The 26,925-nt window shown below is 38.7% G+C and overlaps 1 protein-coding gene across 4 annotated transcripts in view; it reads left to right on the forward strand.

Annotated features, from left to right (window-relative positions):
- Positions 1 to 26,925, forward strand: part of ARHGAP15 (Rho GTPase activating protein 15) — a 321,555-nt gene that overhangs the window by 139,155 nt on the left and 155,475 nt on the right. For all 4 annotated transcript variants that reach the window (XM_069021284.1, XM_069021285.1, XM_069021287.1 and 1 more), the window contains exons 7-8: positions 22,545 to 22,643; positions 24,477 to 24,603. In XM_069021284.1, coding sequence (XP_068877385.1) covers positions 22,545 to 22,643; positions 24,477 to 24,603 — 226 coding nt within the window. The remainder of the gene's footprint in view (positions 1 to 22,544; positions 22,644 to 24,476; positions 24,604 to 26,925) is intronic.

Here is a 26,925-nt window from a genome sequence, read left to right on the forward strand (position 1 = left end):
GTGGGGTTTGCAGTGGGGCTGGAGGGAAGGAGGGCACCAGGATCCCCCGGACCTGCCGATGACAACAGGGTCTCGCTTCCCCCCACAATCAATAACGTGGCACAAAAGTTATTACAGGTCTGGGCCTTTTTGACTTCAAAGCTGCTTAGGCAGTATGTGGCATTAATTCCCTCCTGTACAAAAATGTAGCTGATAATCGCCAGGCTGAGGGGAGGATTTAGGACTAGAACAGCAGATTTCCTCACAGATTACAGCCTAAAACCTGGTTTCTTGGGATAAACCAGGATAATTAACTGTAGTGAAATATGTTACCTTCGTTGAGTCGTACCCGGGTGATTCTTGGGTAAGGTATGAGCATTTGTGTCCTTGTGCCATGCCGCTGTGGGGGTGCTATCCTTTATGGATACATCGTTTTAACGCTGGTGGGGAGGACTTGTCATGAGATAATTTAGGCAGCGCTGGCTGCTGAGCCTCGGAAAGAGCCAGTGCAAAGATCTGCCATCAGAGCTCAGGCCTGCGAGGCACCACGAGCTTTATTTATGTCCTCACTGTGGTTGGGTCAATTCCTTTAATTCAGAGCTCACCCCTCCATCACCGCGTGCTGATGGAGACTGCTCTGAGCATCCCTGCCCTACGGAGTAGCTGCTCACTCCTCTAGCACCCAGGTGCCTGGGATGAAGGAATTATAACATGCTGATAGCATTCTTGATAGAAATTTTTTTGAGTTTCATGAAAGCAGGTGCCAGAGGTGTGAGATATGCAGGCTTTCCTTGGTGACTTGGCCATGCCACCACATGACCAAGTCACCCACATAAGTGGGTAATATTTGTACTTGGGCTTGTATATATTTTCAAATCACTAATAAGAAAAAAAAAAATTGTTCTCAGCCTGAAATTTGGAGTTACAGTCCTTAAGTGACAGTTTCTGTCCCTGTTCTCAAAATGTGCCCTGTAGCTGCAACTTTTCATCGCTGTAGTCTGGGAGGTTGCCTGTGATTCTCCAAAGGATGGTGTAGACATTTATGAGGCTGCCATTTTTGTTCTAATCCTAAAGTAAAGTTCACATATCACCCCAGTGAATGCAGTGCCCAGATCTCCAGATGTCCTTGTGTCAAACAGACACAACATCCAACTCATCTATTATTTTTTTTTACAGTGACTATTTTATATTTTAATGAGCTGTATTGAAAACCAATGGTTTACTTTTCATTTTAAATTTATTTACTTTAAAACACACTGGAAAGTGGTTTATTGCAATGCAACTAAATGAGTGCAGAAAAAAAATTAGGAACAGAAAAATTGCAATATACTTTAATTCTGGAAATTTCAAATGAAAGTTTTTATCAGTGACCAGTATAAGCACAGAGGAGCTGGTTTTAGGTGTATAAAGCCCAGTAAAAAAGCAGTATATCCAAAGGTCTCATTTGCTCTCATCTCGAAACTGCAGTACTTCATTTTCCCTTAGTACAAACCAAATAACAGAATACTAAGAGTCATTTGAGGTCATAATTAAAGTTCTTTGACATCTGCCTTTTTCCATTAGTCACGACTACCAGATGTCCATGTCATGGGAATTGAAAATTATTAGTCTAATCATGTTTTTAATAAAAAGTAACAGAAACTTGTACATTTTAAAGTTGCTGGGCAGAGGCTTGCCAGGCTAAAAGAGCTTGAAGGGCTGCTTCCCTTTATTTTTATATCCATCTCATGTTTTTATGGTATTGTTTGCTTTACTGGTGCAGTGCTCTGTTCCACCCCATGCATTGCTCAGCCACTTCGACCCTGTTGACATTGAATGACCTGAGTTTTGTGCACATTTTGTTCAACTGACACCTGCCTGTACTTCAGGCCACTGGAACTAGACTGCTTGTTCTGTTACCTGTATATTGATCAGTTTTATTTTATAGAGCAACTGCAGTAAGAGCACTCTTGGTTTAGATTGTCTTTATTTCTGCTCTTGTGCTGGTCTGTTCTTGTTGTATTGATTTGACTTTTTTATGCATTGCTTTCCTTCTACCACATTAGCACCCATTCACCAGCTTAATGATCGTGGCACTGTACGGAGTACAGTATATTGGCTTGTTAAAGCATTTCCATCATATTAATTTCTACTTATATGTAGTAGTGACCTATTTTTACTGTGCCACTTCCAAAATTGTCTTTGTTTACCCAATGCTGGCTGTCCTCCATTGCTATAAGCATCCCTAGTTTTCTGTAGCTCTATTTTTAATAGCTTTTTGTTTTGTTTTGTTTCCCCTTCTCTCGTGTGCCTCAGATTCCTTTTTTAACCCATTTTTCCCCCTGTATTTTTACTATGCTTTAAAACTAATGAAGATGCTTAACTTAATGTTACAAGACAGTCTGTTTAACCACACGAGCTCAACTTTTCATATTTTTCTTTGTCCTCATTTCTGGAGTTATTGGTATCTTGAGCGAGGACCTTCTTTGAAGTTTTATTCTTAAGGCTTTTCTAATTCCTCCTTTGGCTCCATGTGGCTGCACATTGTCATCTATGTTATGCATTGCACGATGTCATTGGAATATGCCATTACTTGTTTGGTCCTGAGGACAATGGAGAGATGTATGGAGAGCTCTGAAGTGCATCTTGTTTTCAGCTGTGGCAAGGGAAGGGGGAAAAAGTGAGGTTTTCAAGGGGAGATGGAGCAGGGGAAAAGCTTAGACCACCTCTCTTCTCTCAGGCGCAGAAAGTGCCTGCAAGAGGACTGAGGATGCTGCACAGTGCCTGAAACCACATTTTGTGCTGAACATTTGGTGGCAGCAGGAACTAAATTGCTTGTAACTTTCTTTGGAAACAGTGTCTTCAGTGCTGTTAACTGGGATATGAAGAGTGGATTTTATGGACAGAGTTTGAGACGTGCTCCACGCTTTCCTAGCAACATGTTTGTCATTAATATGGTGCAGCTTTTTTTCCTTGTTTTTATTTCTCCCTCAGTCTTTGCTCTTTGTCAGTCAGAAATCATAGCCATGCTCAAATGGTGAAAAGCAAAACTTTAATCAGTATAGAGAGCTTGTATTTATTTGGAGATTGCACTTTGCTCACATATCGCCAAGGAAATTCTTTGCCTATGTTGACCATAGGTATGTTCTGACTCAAGACTCTGGTTTTTCAACTCTTTTTATGGCCTGACAGGTTCACTTCACCAGGAAGAAATGCAGTATAATCCTGGTATAATAACTTGCTTTTCCAAGCCAAGTTAGAGGCACAGCTGAGTAGGGCAAAACCTAGTCTGTGAGTTTAGGGATAGCCTGCCTAACAGTGTGGAAATTTGTGATGTGCTCAAGCTACTCAGTTTCTACTTCATGATGTGGAAAGGAAATCTGGGTTGCTGAATTTTTAATTTTTTTTTCTAGTTCACAAAAATGCAAAATAGTAAATCTAATAAGTATGGTTTTAAGTGTAGTTTGGCCATGAAACAAACTTTTCTGAAATATGTAATGAAAAGTGACATCACACTCATCACTATCCTGTTTTAAATTTAAACTACCCTGTCTTGCATAATCAATTACTTACAGAAAATTGTAAAGCCCTTAAAATTCTGAAATGGTTTCTGGCATTTAATTATATAAGATTTTTGACCTGGCTAGGCAGATAATGTTAACACAGCTTTAATACTAAACAAGACTGAACATGTGTGTGCTTGACTTTTATTAAACTCCTACTGAAGAAACAGATTAATTGGAGGCTGATTCATTGGTGAACAGGCGTTAAAGACAGAAGGACCTTCTCACATTTTGTTCTGTTACCCAGGCTTATGCCATCTCAGGTTGGCAAGGAGATCCCAACTGTAGTGTTTTGAAATGTAACTGAAAGAAATTTTAGAATAACAGGTGCAAAAAAAAAAAAAAAAAAAGAAAAAAAAAAAAAGAAAAACCAAAAAAACCCCCCACCAACCCCTCTACACACAAGGGAAAAAAAGGAAAAGAGAAGTGAATCATTTTCAAAATGCTGCTCTGATTCCTTTCTATTCTCTTGTGCCAAATGACCACCTGACACCTCTCTGACACAGGTATTGCCCAGATAGGTTTTCATTAGTGATGTTAAAAGTGTAAATGGGATCATGGGAGCCAGCAGCTGTCACGACGATTTCCTACATGATTATTACTTCTCCCCCGCCTTAGAACAATTTTTAAGAAGATGTGTACAAGCTGTGATTAAACCACTTCAGATTAAGCTCAAAGTAAATTGAAAAAGTCCTTCTTAAAGCTCTCATTTAACAGTGCTTTACATCCATCTGTAAAATCAGAGCTTTGCTTGCGAGCACCCTCAGAATAGCCCACTTTCCACAAGGTAGCAGAGGTTAAAAATAAAATAGCAAGAAATCCGTGGCAAAGCACATGTGAGATTAACGGGGTGAAAGTACTGGAGTGGAGAGCTGTTTTCTTCTGTCTGAGCTCCTCGTTCTGCCGCACAACCCCCAGTCTGGAAATCTTAACACTGACACTTTTGTACAGATCAGTTTGTTAGCGATTTCAGATTTTAATTCAGCACCCTCGCTTGATTATTACTGACATTTCTTTTCTGTAATACCGGGAGGGAGAGAGAGAACGTGTATAAACAGATTTTTGCATGAGCTAGGTGGTGGGCAATTTTGATACCAGCTCCCGAAACTCGAGAGAAATGCGTTTGCTTTCAAGGTGTATTTCTGGGATGAAAAAAAAAGGGAGATGTGATCTGGGAGGTTCAGCTGTGCTCTTCTGTAGCTCCAGGTGGAATGCTGCCGATTTCTGGGTGTTTGTGGGAAGCGGGAGACTCTCCTGGCTTTATTTGGTTCTTGTGTGAAAGTGGGAGAAATGAAAGTATTTTGACAATTACCCATTGAGCTTTTCACTTCATTCAAATCTGCAGCGCAACGCTGAAGTTGGTGAGTGGGTGTGCAAGGGAGAAGCAGAAAAACAAAAACACGTACTATAAAAGCAGGCTAAAAGCCTGCACAGTTCCCTGCAAATTCAAATCTCTTGCACTTAGTAAAGTCCTACATTTTAAACCCATCTATTCCTCTGTCTTCATTACTCCTGAACATTAAAGACACTGGTAAAAATTAACCTCTGATGTAAATCACTTGGATTTAAATACATTATACAGCTTAATTTATGGAATGGTTTGGTCTGTTATGTTTTATGAATGTTTATTTTCCCCTCATAATCCAAAATTGTAGAAACTAAATACCATAATGAAATTGTGAGCTGAATTACGTTCTCTCACAGGTTTATACATACACTTATGCTCACCGATGTGCAGCAACAGCAAAAAATATTTGGGGAATTTTTTTATTACAGCTATTTCCAGGATTAAAGGAGAAATACACTTTTTTATGTTTTAGTTATTAGTTCATTATATCTGGCATTCTACAGGTAAAAATATCAAAACCTAAATCGAAAGCTAAAAAAAACACTAAAAGGAATGTACTTAAACCAAGGTTCTTATCTAATGTTGTAGCTCAGCATATTTTCTGGCTTTCTAAATATAATTTATGAACTGATTTTTCAGCTGTACATATAAAGTCCCTGAGCTGTATATGTAAAAATTTAATATAACAATACAATACACGGACAGGCAGTTTAAAAAAGGTATCTCCATGGCTATATATCTTAATAAACTTTCTTAATATTTGCACTGCAACAGCTGATTTCTGATTTTTTTTCCTAGTGCAGTAGAGCTAAAGCACAATAGCTGAAAGGTGAACGTTTTTGTATTTCAACATTCCCAGCCTGGTAAAACTGTTCCGCTTGCTACATGATGTTATAAATATCAAGATTAGTTTCTTCTAAAATTACCAGTGCCAGCTGCATTCAGTTTCCCATGTTCTATAGTATTTTGTTACTAATGTTCTCAGTTTAGTGCAAGGGGTTTAAAAATCAAATTACTCACAAAAATTTCCAATATTAAAAATCTGTTTATATGTTTCCCATGTATTTTAAATATTGTACATAAATCCATTTGCCTTGCTGAGTCAAATACTCCCACTAATATCACTGTTCTCCCTGCCTTTTAGCCCAATATGCTTCTATATTAACAATAACCATTTTAATTTCATCCCTGGTGTTCAGTACCTACAATTTGGATAACTGACAAGCATTAAATTATCTGTAGCAGTGGCAGGTCTGTGTGTGCCTATAGATTTTTCAGACATGGAGGCATAAATATACACCTACAGCATGTTTCCCAAAAAATAATCTACTGCACTGTGTTTTGAATGCAGTGGTCCAGCATGTATATTATGCACATTTTAAAGAATTTAATTGAATCACGAGCTGTATTAGTACTGCAGCAAAAAGTGGCAATTTCTGCCGTCCTGAAGTCTATACACAATCTTGTTTTTGAACCTGTGTGTATTTAAGTTCTTCAGCTGACATCATTTCAGTCTGGGAATCTGACATACGGCCACTAAACCAGGATTAATTGAGCACTTCTGTGCAGTACAAAACATTCTTTATATATTGACAAATATTTCTAAAAAATGGATTGGTATTTTTGCTGTTAATTGTTTCATTACTGACCTTTACCTCTGTAGACATATGCAGTTTTCGTTTTTTTGGGAGAGACTTTCAAAATATTTTTTTTTTAAGTGTCCAATGCTCAGTGCTAGCAGTGACATTTTTACAGTCTATTCAGAAGCATATATTTCACTCTTTTGTATCTCATTTCTTTCTATTTATTTAAAACAACTTAGCATGGAAAATCTTGCAGATTTAAGTGACAGTGATGATGTACAATATGCATAAAATGAGCCTGTCCCTACCCATGGTGTGTATTGCTAGGGACTCCATTGCAATATTTACAGTTAAACTAAACTTTTTCAAATGAAGCAAAATTGCATTTGTTTTGCAGATTTGCTCATCATTAAATGTGAAACATTTCACATTTGTCTTTTTGAGTAATTGGCTTTTTAAAATGATAAGGTGCTCTGAACACTTGTTATGTGGATAGGTCTGACGTTGTATCCCAGAAATCCATATGCCATACAGACAGAACAGAAGAAAGATATTCACAAGCATGTCACAGATTGGACTGAAGCAAGCCAAAAACCAAAGTGCCATGGCATTAACAATAGCACCAGATTTACTGTCACGATTGCAATCTGTGCTGTATCATAGACAGAAGGAGAACTTTTGATAGGTAACACCTCAGTGTTTTTTAAATCTTTTTGGCAAATTATCATTTTCATTATATTTTTGCCTGCCATATAATATTATTATAATGGTATTAAGTCACTCAGACACGCACACACATGCACACGCACAAAGTTTATTAGCCCTCAACAAAAGGGCTGATTTACCTCCTGGGCTAACTGTTCCTCAACAAAAAGGAAGGTATTTTACTAAAAAATAACACATGTTTTAGGGAGAATCTTCCACAAAACGAGCAGGGATTTTTCCAATAGGCATTAAGTTAATAAAAGCTTAGTTAATAAAGTCTTAGTTAATAAAATCTTGTCTTATAGTTAATAAAGGTACAGAGAAAAACCATATGTACCAAGTAAAGCTCGACAGCCCAGAAGTTTCCAAAGTTTGAAGGCGGTAAAGAAGCAGGATTAGGGGGAAATATTTTTTCCTGGGGTTCAATCCCAACTGACTGCATTTTCCCACTGCAAGCATGTAGATGTTTCTTTTTGACCATAAAATTGTACATTTTCTTCTCGTGTAAAAAAAGCTGCATAAAGCAGATTTGGCAATACCATAATTCATGTTGAGCTCTGGTAAGTGCTGAAAAAGATTTACAAACTCACAGCTTGACACTGAGCCCACATGTTGGGTAGAGTAGAGAAAAAGCTCTAGAAATACTACATAGAGCTTCCTGGCAACAAACAGAGAAACATCAGTCAATTGTTTTTCTGAATTGAAAGCCACCTTGGGACCTTGTTGAAAATAACGTCTCTGCCTATCTTTTCTGCAGTTTAAATTACCTGGCTGGGGGAGTTATCCTGGGGCCATTCACAATAGGCTGTTTAGTGAAAGAAAAACACTGAAATTCTCACTTTGTATGAATTATAGATTTAAAACACAGTTCACGTAGGAAATGAGAATCGCGAGAGTGCAGGCAAACCTACCTAAACACGAGTCTGGGTGTTGCAACCTCCTTTGCACTGGAAAATACTCTTTTTTATACTTTTTGAGCACCCTCTTCTGCAAGCCTTGATCTCAGATATTGTCCTTGTCTGAAACCATTGGAACTACTCGTGTGAGAAACGGTTGCTTGCATAATTTAACTCGCCACGTTGCACTTAAAACTATATTGGCAGCGCAGTTGGGGCTTGATATTCTCTGAAACGTCTCAAAGTTTACAGTGGTGCTGCTGCTGTGTTTTGCATTCGCTCCCACAAAATACCATGTTGCCACAAAATGTTGTGGGAGCTTCATTTAAATACCATGAGCTGTGCACGCTTGCCTGGAGCCTGGGGAAAATCGAAAATTGCTTAAAATTTTGGTTGAAAGAAGCAGTGGTAAATTTTTAGCAGTTTTCTTTTTTTTTTTCTCTCCCAGTTTCCAATGGTTTGGCTGGTTTAGGCTCACTGCAGCTTGAGTGGAGCATCTACATGTACCTCCAGCCTCCACTCATGCTGATGGAGACATCACTAAAGATAAATCAACATTAGCAGCAGCTCAGTTCCCGCTTTCCTGGACTTTTCTTACAACTCAAGAACTGCAGAGTGGTTTGTGTAGGCAGCAAACACATGTGAAGGGGTTAAAGATATGACAAGTGAATCCTTTTTATCTTGTCATGAGTGACAGCACAGTGGTCTTACCTTCTTCTCCCCCTGAGGTGTGAAGGGATGTGCAGGTATTTGATGTTTGCTCCCAGACCTGGGACTATTGTTATTTTTCCCACTTTGGGAAGCACCAGGTGGATATTCCTTGAATAAACCTAATTGCAGCTTTCCCTACCTGCATACAGAGCTTTATTATCTCTAGGATCTTCACTACCAGAGTCAATAATTTGTTTGAACAAGTTTTCCATCTAATCATTAACATGCTTAAAGCCTATAATGAGCTCTGTATCCATGCAAATGCATCTTTTTAAAGTGCTTGTGTAGATTTAAGGGCATTGTTTCCTTGTAAAATGGAAATCAGAGCTGTTCCTTACACAAATGCCACAGTCCTTAATAAGGGATGGATCAGCAGCAACTTTTTAAGTTTATTTAATTTTTAAAGTACTCTTCTCTTTACACACTGTATTTGGGATATTTTTAAAGAGAAATAACATTTCTCAAATTTCTGTATCAAATCAAATGTCTCATATTTTCCTCAACCCCTCTTATAGTAGTCAGTGAATGAACGGTTTCAATTCAGAAATGAAACGCATTTATAAACAGATTTTCTTCAACTTTATCATCTGCTGCTCAACTCCCATTGTATTGATACAATGATACTTCAAGATAAATAAAGAAATTTATGACTTTAGCAATCTTGATAACGAGAAAGGCAATCAGATTAAAATGGGGACCATTCACGCCCCGCATGACAGCTCAGAGGACTCTAGCAGAAGAGTAACCAGCTCAGTGAAAAATCAGAAACTGTGATTGCTATTTAACACTGCAGCTTTTCACAGTAGCTCAGCACAAAGTTATTTAGCACAGGTGTTTCTGTAAGTCTGATACATTGGGAAAATTCACAAGGTTCTCCGGCTCTCTTGCTCCGTGTCGGCTGTGAAGTTGGTCCTGTGATGCAGCAAACGGGTTTCTAGTAGGAAATAGAGCATGGAGGCAAATGAGCAAGTTCAAACATAGGATCTGATCTAGATTCATTTGCTTGGTTGCTAATTTTTGTAACGCATGACAGTAGTGAGGTGAATGACCTGTCAATGAGCAAAAGCAGCGAGAACCGGGAATGAGTTATCGTTCGGAGTTAAGCGTGAAACTGAGATCCTGTTCCCTCCGTCGATAAAAGCAGCTTTCCAAATAACAGGGATATCAGGGCTCATTCTTTACTAAGTGAGGAGTTTGATAAATATTCACCTATTTTATTATTTCTCACTACTTTGTTTAGCCATGGTGTGCTTCTGTGCTTTCAGCCTGTGGGTTTGCATTTCTATAAGAGATGAAATGGTATAATTGAATTTCTCAACACCTAAAAACTCTCAGCAATTTTTTTCTTCTTTTATTTCTCAAGTTCTGGCAGTATCTAATTTATGGCTTAATTCTTTGTAAGGTCATTCTCTAAGTGAGTGACTTCTAGTTAATCTCAGACATTATGAGCTTGGCTGTGATAGAGAATCAGTTCATCTGTTCTCAGAAAGAAAAGACTGAGTTGTGGGGATTGTTGGCAATAAGAGTTTAGCTGAAAGCTAGGTACAATTTCTTACCAAGTTATTATTTTTCTCTCATTATTTTCAAGGTAATCTGGCTGGTTTTTTACTAATATACCCAAAGTTAAAAAAAAAAAAAAATATATATTTCTTTCCTGGTACTGTGTTCTCCAAGTAGGTATATAAGGTTATTAGTGTGGGTTTGCTCCTAATAATGAAGGAACCAATAGGTGGTGGGGGTTTTTTTTGTAATTATTTTTTTTATTTTTCCCCCCTCTAATTCCCTGATGAGGTATTCTCTTCTCTCAGTTGGGCTGGAAGGTGCAGCTTTCTTTTGCTGTTAGGCTTACAAATGACAGCTAACTTTGTTGCTTTTGGTTCTGCTGTTAATTTACATGCAGCTCTTACTGACTGTCACTAACATATCTTTTGTTCCCTGAAATATTCACTCTGTGAATAAATATAACTTTTCTGCTATTTTTCGCTCGGGCTGATTTGCTCATTTCACTCTTGTGACTGGGAACAGCTCAAGCACTCAGATTCTGCACGTTGCCTATTGCTTAATGAAGTACCTTGCTGAATCAGGGCTACCGTGTTCCAGCAGATGAAAGGGAAGCACATAAGAAGCTCTACTGCCAGGTTCTGCTTTGAATGTTTTTCTTTTAATCAATTTTTAGACTTATTAGCATAGCGGATCACGGTTTTTGAGAAACAAATAAAAGCTTCTAGTCTGATTCTTGAAAGCGTTGGAAAATGTTAATGTAATTGGTTCTGTTTATAGTTCAAACTCACTTACATGTCTCTGCTCATAGACACGAGTAATAGAGTCAGCTCTTCCAGCTCTGGTTTAATGAGTTAGTACCCCAAATCTCTGGGAAGTAACTCATGGGTTTCTTTTGTCAGAACCAAGAATCTGCTAGCATTCTTAATTATCTTAATGGCGGCAGAACAGTGCAAGGGTTAGGTCATGGATTGTAAGACAGTGTAACATAACACTTGTAGAAACTCAGGTCTGAAATTCCAGCTCCCCTAAGACTTTCCCTTTTGCCCCACAGTTTAATGTCCACGTTACAGGTTGGATGTTGCTTTTGACTTGTCATGTACTGCTGAGTTTGGGGAGAGTGATAACGCACCCAGAATTTCTGACAACGTGGTGAGGAGGGCAAGGAATGTGTGGGTCAGGGGCCTGTGGGGAGATGCCCTGGTTATGGCCCTCTTGGGTCTGCAGTTTGGGTTGCTGGATAACCACGAGCCTCTTGGCACATCATCCACAGTGCTCGAATAAATATGCAAAGGTGACACCTTTGGACAAGGGGGCCATAATGTTTTGAACCTCTTCATTTCCTTGCCATGTGCACTGTACTGTGTCATTTATTAATGACAAGACATGCAGCAAAAATAATGGTGTTGAAGGGATTCAGATAAATATGGCCTTATGATTATGGCACAGAGGAGCTGAACCCCAAATACCCAGCCATTCCTGGCCTTGATAATTTTGTGTATTTTTAGCTTCCCTTATATTTAGATCCCAAAGTTCCTGAACGAACTGTCACCCCAAACCTGCATTCGCTTATACTGCATCATCCCAAAGCTTGCAATAGAAAAGAATATCAGGCTTTCAGACACAGCATATTTAGAAAAGAGAGAGAGAGTCTGCCAAATTCCCCAAATCCACTTCCCAATTCCCCTCACGAATAGCAGGAAATTACTTGTTATCAGTGGGTAATTCAGCCACAAACGTTATTGATTACCCAACCTCAATCTTTACAGTCTTGATGGCCAAATATTTTGCAATCATTCTCTCTATTTAAAACTAGAAGATGTGATTTTTATTTTGGAAAAATTGAGTTTTTCAGATTTTCTGCATGCCACATCACATTGTGATGTGCCCCTCCAGATTGTCCAGTGTGATAGCCAGAAGCTTGACTGACAGATGTCAAAGTGTAAATCCTGTTCTAGTACGAGAAAAGCCTACATGACTAAAAAAAAATTCTAATACTTCCAAAAACTGTAGGTATTTTTAAAATAATTTATTTGCTTTTAATGTTTGGTTTTTGGTACATCCCAGAGCACACCAGAAACTCTAAGACCTAGAGAGGAGGTATGTGTTTCTTGTATTTTTTTCCTAGTTTCTCTGTATTTCTTAAAACTATAGTATTGATCCAAGTAGGTTCTCTTGCTTGTGAACTACACAGTCAAATGTTTCTGTAGTTTTTCACCCAATGACCTCTGGCTGACCAAAATCAGTTAATGTAAGAAATTCCCTGAATTCTGAGCTATATTCCCGCTTCCTAGAAAAGCTCCCTCAGACACTATTGTGAAGAGATATTTAAAGTTTTGGTTATGTGATATTTTTAAATAACATTTGAGCAACCTGCTGTCATTACTACAGTACCACGTAGAGCAGCTGATAAATTTAAAGGCCAGTGCAGTTCCAGTGCTGTCAGTGCAGTTCAGAATGTCTAAATAAAAATCCAAGGATCCTCCAAGGCTTGAAAACTGGTCTGAGACTATCACAAAAATTTGGAGATGTAAAAATATACCTTTTTTTCTTTCAGAAGACAAGAATCTCTAATTTCAAAAGTTAGATTATATTATTCTTTGAATTAAACTGTCTCCGTACTGTCTTTATTATAGTGATGCTGCTTATTATTTGATATAATGGCATTCCCAGATGAAATAAATACCAAAACTGTGTAAGAAAGGTTCATAGTCTACTGGCCTTTTGGGAACTGTATTGATACCCCATCCCTGGAAGTGTTCAAGGCCAGATTGGATGTAGCTCTGAGCAGCCTGGTGCAGTGGAAAGTGTCCCTGTTCATGGTAGGGGTGCTGGAATGGGATGATTTTAAGCTCATCTCAAACCCAGACCATTCTAGGATTTTGTGTTTTGAAATATCCATATTCTTCTGTACTCAGTAAAGACCTGTATTACCCATAACAGCTTTCTAACTAGGTTCTGACTCCTCAGAAACTAGAATTTGGTTAGGTTACAAAATTCATCCATCTTTGTCCTAAATCTCATCAGCATCATTTGCATTAAAGCACTAAACAACTTTTTAAAATAGAAATCTTTTCAGTTGTTGTAGCTGGAATTGTTCGTTTTTTTGAATGGATGCAATAGCCTTACTCAAAACATTTTTCATCCTGCTTAGCTTTTCTTAATATTTACGTACAAATAAAGATAGAAAGTGGCAAACCCAAGATGTTCTGCATTGTTTGCTCCCTGCATGCAAAGGGAGATAACAACCAGTACATTTTCCTGCCTGTGCCACTCAGGAACTTGACACAGCTGGCAGAGTGTACGCACAGATCACGGGCCAACTTTGATGTTGTACATTGTTATTAAACAATAGCTGGCATGGCCGTGTCACAGCAGGATATTGCACTTACCCTTCAGCAGACCTGCTTTTATAGAAAGGGACCTCCTGCCTCCTTGCTCCAGGCCACAAAACCCTCTACTGTAGAGATGGTGTTTTGGATCTTGAGCAGGAGGAGGAATCTTGTGTTGCTGTATTAGCTTTTGGCAAGTTAGTAAAGTTACATATGCAGCTATTTTGGAAAATGACCACATGTTCTACATGCTCAGTACACAGAGAGGTTCTGAGTCACCAGGAAAAAAAAAAAAAAAGAGGGAAAAGAAACTATCGGAATGAGAAGAAAATGGTAAATAAACAATGAAAATCCCATTCAGTAGTGCTGTTTCATCTCTAAGAGATGCTTTCTTCAACAGCAGGTAGCAATCCCCACAAGAAACATCTGCTATCAGAGGATTTGCAGGTACACTTTTGTTCACTGCTCACTGAATTTGTGTCGGTATTATAATTCAGCAGGTTTCTGCTTTTCACACAAACCAGGATTAGCATTGACTTGGGCTGGAGGGTATTCAAGCTGCTGTTCTTCTTTTGGCTATATTTCTCTGTAAACACCTAATTGTTTCAAAAAGTGATGTACAGTATGCAAAAACCTGAATTCAATGCAAATAAGCCTGTGCAGCTCTAAACTTAACAGGTGTTCTCATTAGTGTAAGTAGACAAGGAACGATCCTTGAAAGTTTTATAAACACTTATAATTGTGGCCAAGTACGTTACTATAAGTATAAAGGCACTTATACCAACATCTCTTTTTCCTTATTGTGTGGTCTCAGCATTTAATAATAGGAGATATGTACCAGTAAATGAAATACTAAGAGCCAGTACTGGCTTCTTCCTGCAAATAATGTAGCTGTGAAATGCTCTGCTACTGATGAATAAATTTTTGGCTAAAATAAGAGTCAACAAAAATGAAATCTTTACACCCAGCACACATATATTTTAAATATATATCTTTGCCTGCACTGAAAGCAGAGCATTCATTCTCCCTTTGATATTTTTGTTTGTTACCAGGACTTATCACGTTGAGTCTCACTCACATACATCATAAAGTGTTATAACATGCATATAAAATTGGACAGGAGGACCATTCATCACTAGGTATTGTCCAGCTGGTAAAGCGAAGAGAGACAGGACTTCTCTGAGAAACCATTGCCAATATCTCTGTGTGTGGCTGTGTAATATATGGCTTCAGATTGCAAAGGCAATAACAGTAAAATATTACCCCAAGGAGAAAAGTAGCTTGCAGTAGGTATTCATGCACTGCCTTCAGTCTTCATCTGTGGACAAAATGTACAGTTGTCTATTCCCCAACTTCCCACTATGCACAGACACGACTGAATTGTGTCTTAATTATTATCTCCTGCTTTTACCAGTTTTGGGGGTACTTCTTTCTTGCTTCCCCAGTCTGGTGACCCTCATCTCTCCCGACTTTGGCTTAAAGACTGCCAGAATTCCATGCCTCCTGCTCCGCGGCCAGGGCAGCGCGTCCGTGGGGCTGGAGCAGAGGGCAGCACAGGCAGGGGGGACACGGCAGGCTGCACACAAGTGGCTGATATCCTGAAGGGTCATCTGCTTCCTGTCTCACATTTTCCCTTTTGCTCTTTATCCTCTGAAAGAAACCCCTGTTTTTCAGAGGTTGATCCCAGTGTTCCAACAGTCTCTCACAGGGCATAATACCAGTGTAGCAGATCAGCAGGAAATACTCCCTAGGACATTCCCTGGATGTTTAGCAGAGAGTATTTGCTCTTTCTTACCTTCCCCTTTGCTCAAACAGCATGTTCTTTCTTCTCACACTCCTCCAAGGCAGTAAAAAACCAGATCTGGACTGGTGGGCGGAAAAAGGAGAATGACAAGTTGTTCCTTGAAATCAGTGACAGCATCCCAGTACCCCAGGACCTTTCTTTCCCTCCAGAGAAGCTCTTGGACCCCCAGCCCCAGCTCCACTTCCAATCCAAGAAGGAATTTTGGTCTCTCAGGGCTTAATCAGCTTCAATTGTAACCTCCTCTTGGTTCAATATTTTCCTTACAAGTGATAAAAAATCGGTTCTTCTGCATCTGAGATTCATCACAGGCAGGAAGGAAAGGAAAATTTTGTTTTATAATGCAGAGAGAAGATTCTCATCTAGTTAGTATTAATGCAATTTTTCAAGGGAAACTGGTATATACTATGAGTTTATGGCACAGCAGAAGGGAAACTTGAGGCTCAAAGGTTTTTCCTTCTTCTTAACAGTCCCAGAGTTCATTATTTTATTACTAAATTGTGTTGAAGGATTCAGTCCCAGAAATTTACCAGAAAAAAATTATTTCAACTCCACTGGTACAATATAGTTTTATTTAAAAATTTATTATTTCTTATAAGTTTGACCCCCAATTCTGAGACAGTTCAATCCATTTTGGAGCCAGCAACAGTTTATTTTCACTAAGAAGCAACTCATTGCATATGAGGAGGTTGCATTGATATGATGACCCCACAAAGGTTCCTAGAGAGTGGATGTGCAAATCAGTCACACCACAAGACAGCACAACTGAGGACATATCCTACAAAACATCTGGCAGTATTCAGTCTTACAAATTCTAATATTGCAGAAGTTGTGAAAACACAGGATCTGTTTGTTGCCTCTTTGCAATCCTTGGTTTTCACAGTAATTTTTACAGAGTCAGAAAAAACCAGGGTAATTAAAACATAAGGTTCAACATCTTTAGATATGTAGAACATTTTCTGTTGCCTAAAACAAATATTCCCAAAGAAAGTATAAAACATTTTTCTGACTTGCAAAGTTTTTGCAGTCTATCATTTAAATTGCTTAAATAAAGGGAGCTTTACTGCTCCCAAAAGCTGAGAATATAACACCCGCCATGCATATTAGCTTGATCTTTTTGACAGACCAGAAAAGTGTTTGTGTGTGCCAATTAAAACAAAAATGGATCCCTAGTGGCTTGTTCCTCACACAACTTCTGAAGACTGCTATCATTGTATGCCGGGGTAACCCTGGATAAGGCGGCTCTCCAAAGTAAACAAACTTTTCAAAACTTTCATGACAGATGGGGGCTACAAATGCATTTTAATAAGAGAGTTGCCAAAGCAACTTTTTTGCAATCAGCATATATTTACTTAACATCTAGCAACATTGGGAACACAAGGCAGATACTTTCTCACCAAATTTTTTAACAAATATCATTTTTTTTGAAAGATTGGTTGAAGACCTTTTCTCTCAAGCTGATATTTCCCCATCACTTCAATGTTAACTTTGCTCGACATCCAAAGGACTGCGAGATGGGTGAAACCAGACTGTAATATGAGACAGACAATCTGCTTGATAATGAAATTTCTTTGGTAGTCATAAACATCTTAGAGTCCTTTAAGTAATTTAACTATCAGCATAACCATGACTACCTCTGTTTGATAGGCTGGATCATGGAATGGATACGTGATGCTGTACGAGTATAACGCAGCTCAATACTGAGCCTTTTGTTTTCTTTTGTTTCCATTTTTTAATATTAGACTCAGCTCACTATGGTACAGCACAGAGAGATATTTATCCTCTCGGCTGCTCACTCATTCAGCATAAACATGGCCAAGAGACTGAATTATCTGTGAGAAAGAATTTAGGATCAACTTCCAGAAATGCGGTTAGACTTTTGACATGTTTTTAAAAACTTGCATAGCTCTGTCCCAGTTTAATTCAAATCCAGCTAATTAAACCACTAAGGAGCATAGTGTCTCCCAACTTTAATTAATTCTACTTCTGCTGGGGGTGTGGACACAGGAGTATCTATGGTTTATGCATTTATTCTCAAGTTATATTATATTCTAATGATTTTTTAAATGAATATTTAGAAACAGAAAATTCCTACTATTCTTTCTTTTTTTTTTCTTTTAATTTTTTTTCATTTCTTCTTGACTCTTTCCACAACTTCCCTGGCCCAGCCCTGGTGGCTGCCATGCAGATGGCAAATGGGGTGTCCTGCGTTGCATGGATAGATCCCATCCTTAAAAATCTCCTAGGAAAATAGAGAGAAAAATCCAGATTTCTCTTCATTATGGGGAATCAGGTTGACTAACATGATCAGAAAAAACCCCACCACTTTGTGAGAGAGCAAGGTGAGATGAAGAGAGCAGTGGGAAGAGGGAAGAGTGTTAACTTTGGAGCTAGAAATGCTCCAGCGACTCACATTTCCTTTTTTTCCTACACATATCAAGGGCAGCAATCCCAATGCACACTGCAACAAGAGGAACACATTTTATTGAATTTCTGCACGCAGAGGTATCTGTCAATCCAAGTTTAAATCACTTAGTGTTCACCACAAGCTGTGTGAATCCCAGGTGGCATAAAAATTTCGGTTTTCTGCACTGAATCTTGCACTGGATTAGCAACTGCTGAAGTTTCCACGGTCCAAAATCATCCAATAATCCATCCCTGAACCTTTGGAGTCGGTTATATGAAGCTTCACCTTGATGCTCCAGCAATTTTTCTGGATGTCCCAGTTTCAGGGGGAGTTGAACAATGGCTTGTTTCAGTATTTGGCTGCATTAAGAACTGTGACATGGTTTTTTGGTGTCCATATATGAGCTATACATGAGCCATACACTTCTCAGGCTGCTCACTCTGCTCCCTTTGCTTGTTGCATGGTACACACCAAATTTTTTTGCTGCATTTCTCCTTCCCCACAGAATTCTTCACTTCCTGTACTAAGGTTTGTCCTGGCATTGTCTGAAAATAGTTAATCACTACAAGTAATAGTTCTGGCCACCAGAGATGCATAAGTACACTTTGAAGTGGGTGAATCAATAAGATGGGTTTGGATTTTTGTTTTGCTGTGTGCATTTATCACCCTTTCCCATATCTCCACAGAGTGTCTATCAGTAGGATTGCTGAAATTGCCTCCATCCCTGTTCTGCAGCTAAAATAAATGCAAGAACATCTGTAGAAGTGTATCTTGGTAACAAACTAGAGGGATACCAGGAAGGAGATGTTTTTCACAGCAGTGCAGTGGTTCCTGGACCAAACTTTGCAGGAAAACTACAGACAGAGGACCCTGATTGTATTCCATGGCTCTTTTACCTCCTGTTTTCAATTGGCATGGACAAACTGTGGAAGGAAAATGTCTGAGACACTGAGTTCTGAGGGGTGATCTGTAAGGGTTTGGAAGTCCTGGCACAGCAGTATGTCCCAGAGCACGACCTAGCACATGAAAAATACATAATTCGTAGAATTTTTAAAAACTGTTGATCCTGGGTAGCCTCCAAGGAATATTTATATCTTATAAAATGGTAATGGCATTAATTAGACACAGTGTCCTGCATCTTGTATAGCTAAAAGGGTACATTTCTGTTTAATAACATAGGATCCTGTTGAACACCACCTTGGTGCATCATTACGGTGTCATGCAAAAGAAGCTCAACCCTCCATTTGCAGCTTTATAAGGTGACAAGAGAAACCCTTAATAAGCCACAAATAGAATATCAGGAAGTGTTTCACACCTGCCTCCCTCCCCACTTCCCACACTGTGTTGGCAGCCCAGCAGTGCATTGAATTTAGCACACATTTACCTGTGGCGAGCTGATATTTTCTGAGGATCAATGCTTAACAGCAGGACTGAGCTACAGCTTGCTGCAAAGCTGCCATGTGAGTGGATTCAGCCTTTGAAGTAATTTTTTCCATGGTGTTGTAGCAAGAAAGAGGGAATCCAGGTGCCCTGGCTCTCCTATCCCCAACCAGAAGGGCATGGCAAACCAGAGGGTTAATGCCAGTTGTCAGTCCTCGTGGGTGTTTATTGCTGACAGCAGCAGCATCATTCTGCCTGGTAAGGTAGTGCTAATTCCAGACTGTAGCCTTTGCAAAAATGATGGCACAGAGAGAGGGATTTCGGGAGGTATTTAAATAAGTGAAGTACCTGGCACAATGGAGTCTGGCAGCTCTGGATAGAACACTTCATTTTCTTTTTTTTCCCGTAGATTTGTCTTTCATTTGTTTCCCCGGCCCCTCTGTTTATTTTAGCAGTGCCTGACACAGGGACAGTGTGTTAACAGGCTTTAATATTGAACAATTTCTGCTTGTTGTTAGTTATACATCATTTAGGGCTGTGATCATAAATTGTTCAATCACAAGGTTTAGTCAAAACCAGCATTCTTTACTGATGTCTTTTCCCAAGGGTGTTGAAAATTTGATTGTTCAAAGTGCAAATATGGTTTAGCAATCCTTTCCAAGAGCCATTTATCAGAAATCCTAAGGAGGTAATATATAAAAGTGGGATAGAAAACCTGCACATTAAATGGGATTTACCAGCCAAAGCCTTTGGAACTGCTTGCCTGTGAATGACTGGAATGGAGCAGAACAAAGTCAATTACTGACTGTAATTAAGGAGTGGATGCATTTAAACTGTAGAGAGCAGTAGCAGTCTTCTTGAAACTGTCTTGTTACTCTGAAGATTAGTCTGAGGAAAGAAAGAAAAGGACTTGAACTATATCTTACAGAAAGTATATTTTAAATGAATTCTCTTCCCTCCATTCTATGATCTGTTTTTACAGATTTGCTCATAAAACACTGATAATATATGATTATCAAAATAACACATTCAAGACAAAGAAACTTTCAACATGTATTTTGCTTTGGTCTTGTTAGCAATGGAGTATCTCTTTTGCATATCATACAGTGCAAATATTTATGCAGTGCTGAATACTTGTATTTTAATAAAGCCTGAATTTACTGAACGGAAGGCTGAACTATGTTGTGTCCTTTTTAAGCCTTCAAAATACAGTAAATCTAATTACATATGTTGCTCTTACTTTGAAAATGTTATTCCATTTTATAATTTTAATAATGATTTGTTTATACTGAGAGAGAGGCATTAGATTGAATTGTTGCCTGTGTTTAGTCTAATTCATATCTGCATGTATACATTAATAAATTGTGATATCATATCATGAATTTTGAACCCAAGCCCTGCCGTGTGAGCTGGCCACAGAACTGGAGGTCAGCTCTTTCTACTGCTCACCTTAAGCTGAATTTGGGCTTTTTATTTCCTTTTGGTGAAGGGAAGGGTGAATGTGTGAGTGGTGATTAACATTATGGCCGTGGACTAATGAGGGAATTGAGATTTCCCCAGTAAATAACTCTCCCTCATGCTCGGGGAGCAGTGGAGTGGCTGGAGTTGGCTCCCGATGGGTGCGCAGGGGACGGGCTGAACATCTGCAGCCAGGCAGCCCCGAGCCCACACCAGGGGACCATTCCCACATTCTCCACAGCACTCTCACAGGATGTCTCCGCTGGAGCTGCACTGACGGGATTTTCCTTAATGCTGATGACTTTGGAAACCTTCCTTACAGGCATTTCCTCAATAAAGGGAGGGTTATAGGACAATTAATGCAACATTAAGCTGTTGTTTTTTGGTTTGGGTTTTTTTTTCCCTGGTAGTATTTCAATTTTAAGGAAGATGCTGGGAGTACCCAGGCTGGTGAGGATCTGCTGTTTCTTTTTTGCTTCAGTAAAAACTCTTGACATGGGATAGATGCAATGACACAGTAGCACTTCATGTCCATGTATTTACATAAACAAGCTGTGCCTGGTCGTAACTGCTTTGCTTTGCTTTTTCTCAAAGTTTGGTCAGAAGGAAATCTCTATTGTCCACTGTGCTCAGCCATTCCCCTAAAAATACCTGAAAAGGTTTTGGTGCTGAATAATCCCATGTTCCACTGAACATCCCAAGATGCAGACTAAACCTGCATCCCCAATATACTGATACCCAAGTGTTCCATTTCCACGTGTGGATGCCACTGAATTTTGCACAAGCAGCTTTTAACAACAGAAAAATAAAATTTAAAAAAAACCCCTTAGGTTCCAGAGATGGTAGGAGCTGAGCTGTTTTGAAGCATGGGCAGAACGAGCTCCTGCCCCTTCCAAAATGTGCTGGTGATGTAGCCCTTGGTTCCCTTGTCTGCAAACACAGAAGGCTGTTGTGCCCAGGTGATGCTCCATGGCCTTGTGCACCAGGAATCTATGGAATAATCCTGGGACAAAGCGCTGCACAGCTCTGGGCCTCAGGTTTGCCATCTGTGAAATGGTTGCTTCAACCTGTTGTGTGAAATACCTGGAGATTTCCTCTGGTGAAATATATGTATATAGAGAGAGATATATGTAAAATAAAAAATTATGTATCATTATCATCCCAGTGGTTTACAGAAGTTCAGACCAACAGCATATACATACATATTTCCACCAAATATTAGGTTAGGCAGTGAAACAACATTATCAGGGGATTGAACATTCTTTTGATAAATATTCCCAGTGAGTGGGTCAAAAATGTAAATCGACTTCTATTCAGACAAACTGGGGAATTTTTTTTCATGATAAATGGGCTCCTAATTACTCTGCTGCAGCCATCTTTGATGGTAATTTCTTTTTTTTTTTTAATGTGAAAGAGTGACATTATTAATTTTACCAAAATGTTTGGAAGTGGGCAGTGGAATCATAGATAAATAATAAATGTGCAAATTCGAGAATGGAGGTACCAGACACAAAAACAATACTACTAAAATAGAAATGCAAACTGCAAATGACAGGAAATAATTCTCCTATTGCATTCACTTCTTTTCAGGGTGCTTTGATTTCACTTGAACTGTGTCTTGTTACACAGAGTTTCCTGTCTTTTCTTAACTTTTGTCACATTCCCATTATTTCTGCACTATTTGTGTTCGGTGGTTGCACTGCTGAGACAATATCTCATTTGTTGTGACATATTCAAAACTGTTTTCAGACAGAGGTTCAGAACTCCTCAGTAACTCGGCACTCCAGCAGATAATTCTCGGTAAAAAGGAAAAGCATCTGGGGGGCATGGGAGGGAAAACAGAGGAAAATCATCTGCCTGGTGCGTGCTTTACTCACCTGTGTGTGCCCATGTCCTCCCCAGATCACGACAGTGTCAGGAAATGAGTTCCTCCTCCAGTCGGATATCGACTTTCTCATATTGGATTGGTTCCACGCTATCAAAAATGCAATTGACAGATTGGTATGTATTTGTTTTGGCTGTTACCTTTATTAATTAAGATGTAGCAATTCCAACTTCATTTGCTCAGGCATCTCTACAGGTTTTAGGCAGTCAGCGGCTAGCTAGACATTCCTTTCTCTGAAGGATATAAAAATATGTATGCAAATCTACTAAAAAATGTCAGATAAACAAGGTTGCTGCACAAAAATGTCATTTGATTCTTGCCTCGAAACGGAACGCTACATTTATTTCTCTGAAATAACAAGGATGCTGGCTTGCTGAGGGTTGTAAAAGCACACAAGCACTTAATAACTAATGAATTTTTGCATTTTCTGTTTATGCAGCCTACAGTATATAATCTTCAATAGAACTATTAATACATTTGAGCCTTTTATGAATTTTTGTATTACTTATTCACAAGAATAACACTAGCAAATAATATTCCTTTGTAACTGATTGCTGGTATTCTCCCAGGAAGGCTGGGGGTTTTCTACTAGAAGTAAGCAGGGTTGCGTTTTATTAAAACAGTTTTTAATTACAAAACCAGCTTCAGCTGTAGCTTTTTCTTTCTTTTTTGCCACTCTCAGTACAAATTCCAAATGTCTTTCTCCTATCCCTGCCTGATCCAAGAATATTTTCTTTTTTTTTTTGAGGGCACTGACTTTCCTTGTTCACTGCAGAATCTGGTGAGAGAAAAATACCCCCATTTCTTGCATTTTTCAGAGGTTTCAGTGCAGTGGAATTTGCAGCCTCTTTGAAAGGGTTAATTTGAACACAGCTACTGTTTCCTTAAAGAGCTACAAACATTCTATTACCCTGAGGCTATAATCAGCCAAGGAAAGTTTGATCTGATGATGTATGTCTTCATATTGTGCATTTCATTGGGTGTGTGAGGATATTGATATCCAACTAAAGATTTTGGGGTGGAGTTTTCCATGGAGACTCAGAAAAAAATATTTTTTGGCATATTATTCAACTAAATATCTAATAGACCTGATTATATATATATATTTTTTTAGTGTAGCTAAAGTGATATTGTGGCATCAGCAGCCCTGAGCATGCAGAGAGCCACAGCAAAAGCAGCTGGTGGGGCACAACCGGCCCGTGGTTGGCTGGTCCTGGCCAAGGTCCGAGTGCGCAGGACAGGACGCCACCACACACCACTCCTGGCCACTCCATCCCTGTCAGCTATTTCAGTTCTGAAACTCTGAATGAGTGTGAAAAGCCTGGCAGCTTTCCAGGCTGTTGGGATGGCTGAATCTCACCTGACCAAATGCCACAGGAAGAGATGTGGCTTCAGCCAAAACAGCATCTCCTTTTTTTCTTTCCTTTTTTTTTTGCTTCTTTTCCCTCCTCATTTTCACTTTGTCTGCCAGTGAATTAGAATAAGAGAAAAGCCCCCCGACTACTTCTTAAGCTTAAACCAGCAGAATTCAACCCCAAATTTGCAATGATGTTTGAAGTAATTGTGTTTGCAAGAATATTTACTGTAACTATCTAAACCAGAAAGACAATTTAAACACCCTTCCTCTTTGCCAGCATTTGAAAGTAGCCTGCAATGTGGAAATAATTTTGGTCCCTAAAGCCTAAAGAAGCAGGCCTTTTGTTTTCCTCACTTAAATGGGAATTTATCTCAGAAATTAAGATCAGTCTGTCAGGGCCATAAAAGCTTTGCCATATGACAAATTTTGCATTACACTTTCCTTAAATTATATACTCCCTGCACACTTGCTCTGTGTGTGTCTGTTAGCTTCTGTACTGGCATTCTGGAATCTCTTGCTTCATTCTTACAAATAATAATTTTATTAAAAGCATACACATATGTATATACATATATATATATTCTTTTCCCAGCCAAAAGAACAGAGAATTACATCGAGAAATTTGGAGTTCAAACTCAGAAGATCCTCCAGCATCGAATTACTGCATAACTTAGACACTGAATCCAAAGAGCCAAAGCCTGAACACAGAAAATCTTTAAGTAAGGCTTTTTTCTTTCCTCATTTTTCTTTCCTTTTTATTTTTTCTCTCCTTTTTAAATAACTGTGCCATTACGGGGCAAGATAATTTTTATTACATACAGAATGTAAGGAAGATCACTGAGAATTTTAAAGCTGAATATGTTCTGCACTGATATACATAACTTGCATTTAAGTAAAGACAGTTACTAGCTCCACACTTTTAAAGGGTGACACTCTCTCCTAAGCAAAATAAATTTGTTTAGGAGCAAAGACACTTATTTAAGCCATTTATTTTTAAAAATAAGCAACATGAGCCCTATGTTAATGGTCTGTTGCAGTTGCTTTGTTTCCATTTTAGTAAAATACCTCAAATTGCCAGAGTAATTTTGTCTGTTGTGTATTTATACACTGAATTGCTGAAAGAATTGACATATCCTCTGCAGCCAACAATCAGTGATGTATCTATAATTTTATAGAAGATAAATTCCATCGTTCGGCGTTGATTTTTGTCAGTGTGATTAGAAAAGAAAGTGATCTAAACCTAGCAGGGGTGTTCTTTACTCCACTGAAAAGACTTTCCAGCTGAGATGCTCGTGAGATCGTGGGCAGCAGCCTCAGGAGATAGTGCTGACCCTGAATCCCTCACTCAACATTTTTTTTAACTTCACCCTCTCCCCTGAATTTTTGTTTTCCTTCTTTGTTTGGCGGGAGATTCACATCCTGGTCCCGATGTCAGCACCGTGACAGCCCCAGACTGCCAGCCTGGTTCGAGACACATTTAGGTACCAAACTGTTGTGTAGGAATTTGCCTGCCCGCATTTCAGTGCGGGATCAAAGCCTGAGATGTTAAGAAAAGGGCTGCATTAAAAAGACCCAACATAGCTATTTTTAATGATAATTATCCACACAATCATAAGTATATGCACACATGCGTGCGCGTACACTCAAATAGAGACTCATTAAATAGTCTCTTTTTGCAGACCACAGGATTTTTGGTTTTGTTTTCTTATTATCTTGGAGATTTGTTTCTTTTTTTTTTTATTATTTTTAAGGGTTTTGTGGTTTTGTTTTTCTTTTTTCCTTTGTGTTATAAAATATAAAGTAGCCTGAACATGGCTTGTGAAATATTGTCCCAATATCTTTGCACTGGGTGTTAGGTTGCATTTCTCAGAGGAAGAAAAATAAGACTGAGAAGAGCACAGTGTGTTCTGAGGGTCTGATTCTGTTCTTATTGTAGTTAATAGCAAAATGCCCATAAACTGTCTCAGCACTCAAGGAATTTTTATTTATTTATTTAGACTTCTCACATATCTTTAAATGATAATTTGTCAGACAAAACAGAAAAAGTGACTATGAGCAGTGACAGAGACTTAGTCTATGTTTCTTTTCAAACCTTAGAGAATCCTGAATAACCTCCGTTTTGTTAAAGGCTATTTAAACTATTAAAAAAATGTGAAAATATCTGCTGTGAAATCTCACTGAATCGAAGCTTGCATTTAAATACCGTAGATTGGATTGCTTCTAAAATATGTATTCAGAACTTTTTTTTTTTGGCCCCTTGAGATCAAGCAATTATGTGGAATTAGAAAAATCATATTATTCACTTACTTATTAGTAGTCTAAGCACAAACTGTATTGTCAGTTTTCTGCCTTTGGCTTTCTGTGCCCTTAATGTTCACACAAGTATCGTAGCCAGAATTATCGGCAGCTAGAGCCAAAATTGCTTTAAAAAGGCATGAGAACTGGTAATGACACATTGTTAGCAGTTAACAGGTGGTCGTTTCATTGTCCAGTTTGACTGCAGAGCACAAAGATATGTGCAATATCTGCAAGTGTGTTTATAAAGTTCTTGCAAAGTTTAACGATTTTATAATTTTATAGTGCTTTTACATTATTGACTATTGCCAGTGCCAAATCCAAACAAAGGAGATTTTTTAATGATGCCTTACAACTCCTCCAGTTTAACACAGAAGATGAGCAACTGAGGTGTTAGCAGCCCACCCCCTCCTGTTCCGATAACCTTTAATGAAATAGTCAGACAGCTCAGATTCATTTGTATTTACCTCGCCTACAATTTAGGGGTTACAAAAAATATCCAGTTTTAGACTTGGTACTGCTGCATCACTGCTTCTATTTTTTAGCAGTACAAGTATATAAAGGACAGGTATATTCCAATCAAAGCATTTCAGTAACTTACTCCTTAATTTAAAACTGGGGAGACTGCCCCTAGAGACTTGGTAGCAGGAATTTGGTTTTTATGTCTAATCCTAATTGCTTCTGCTTGCACTACAAGGACAAATGGTAATTCTCTGTTATGCTTTTTGAGCTGTAGACACTGATTT

This window comes from Aphelocoma coerulescens, chromosome 7 (genome assembly GCF_041296385.1).
Source record: "Aphelocoma coerulescens isolate FSJ_1873_10779 chromosome 7, UR_Acoe_1.0, whole genome shotgun sequence".
Taxonomy (NCBI): domain Eukaryota; kingdom Metazoa; phylum Chordata; class Aves; order Passeriformes; family Corvidae; genus Aphelocoma; species Aphelocoma coerulescens.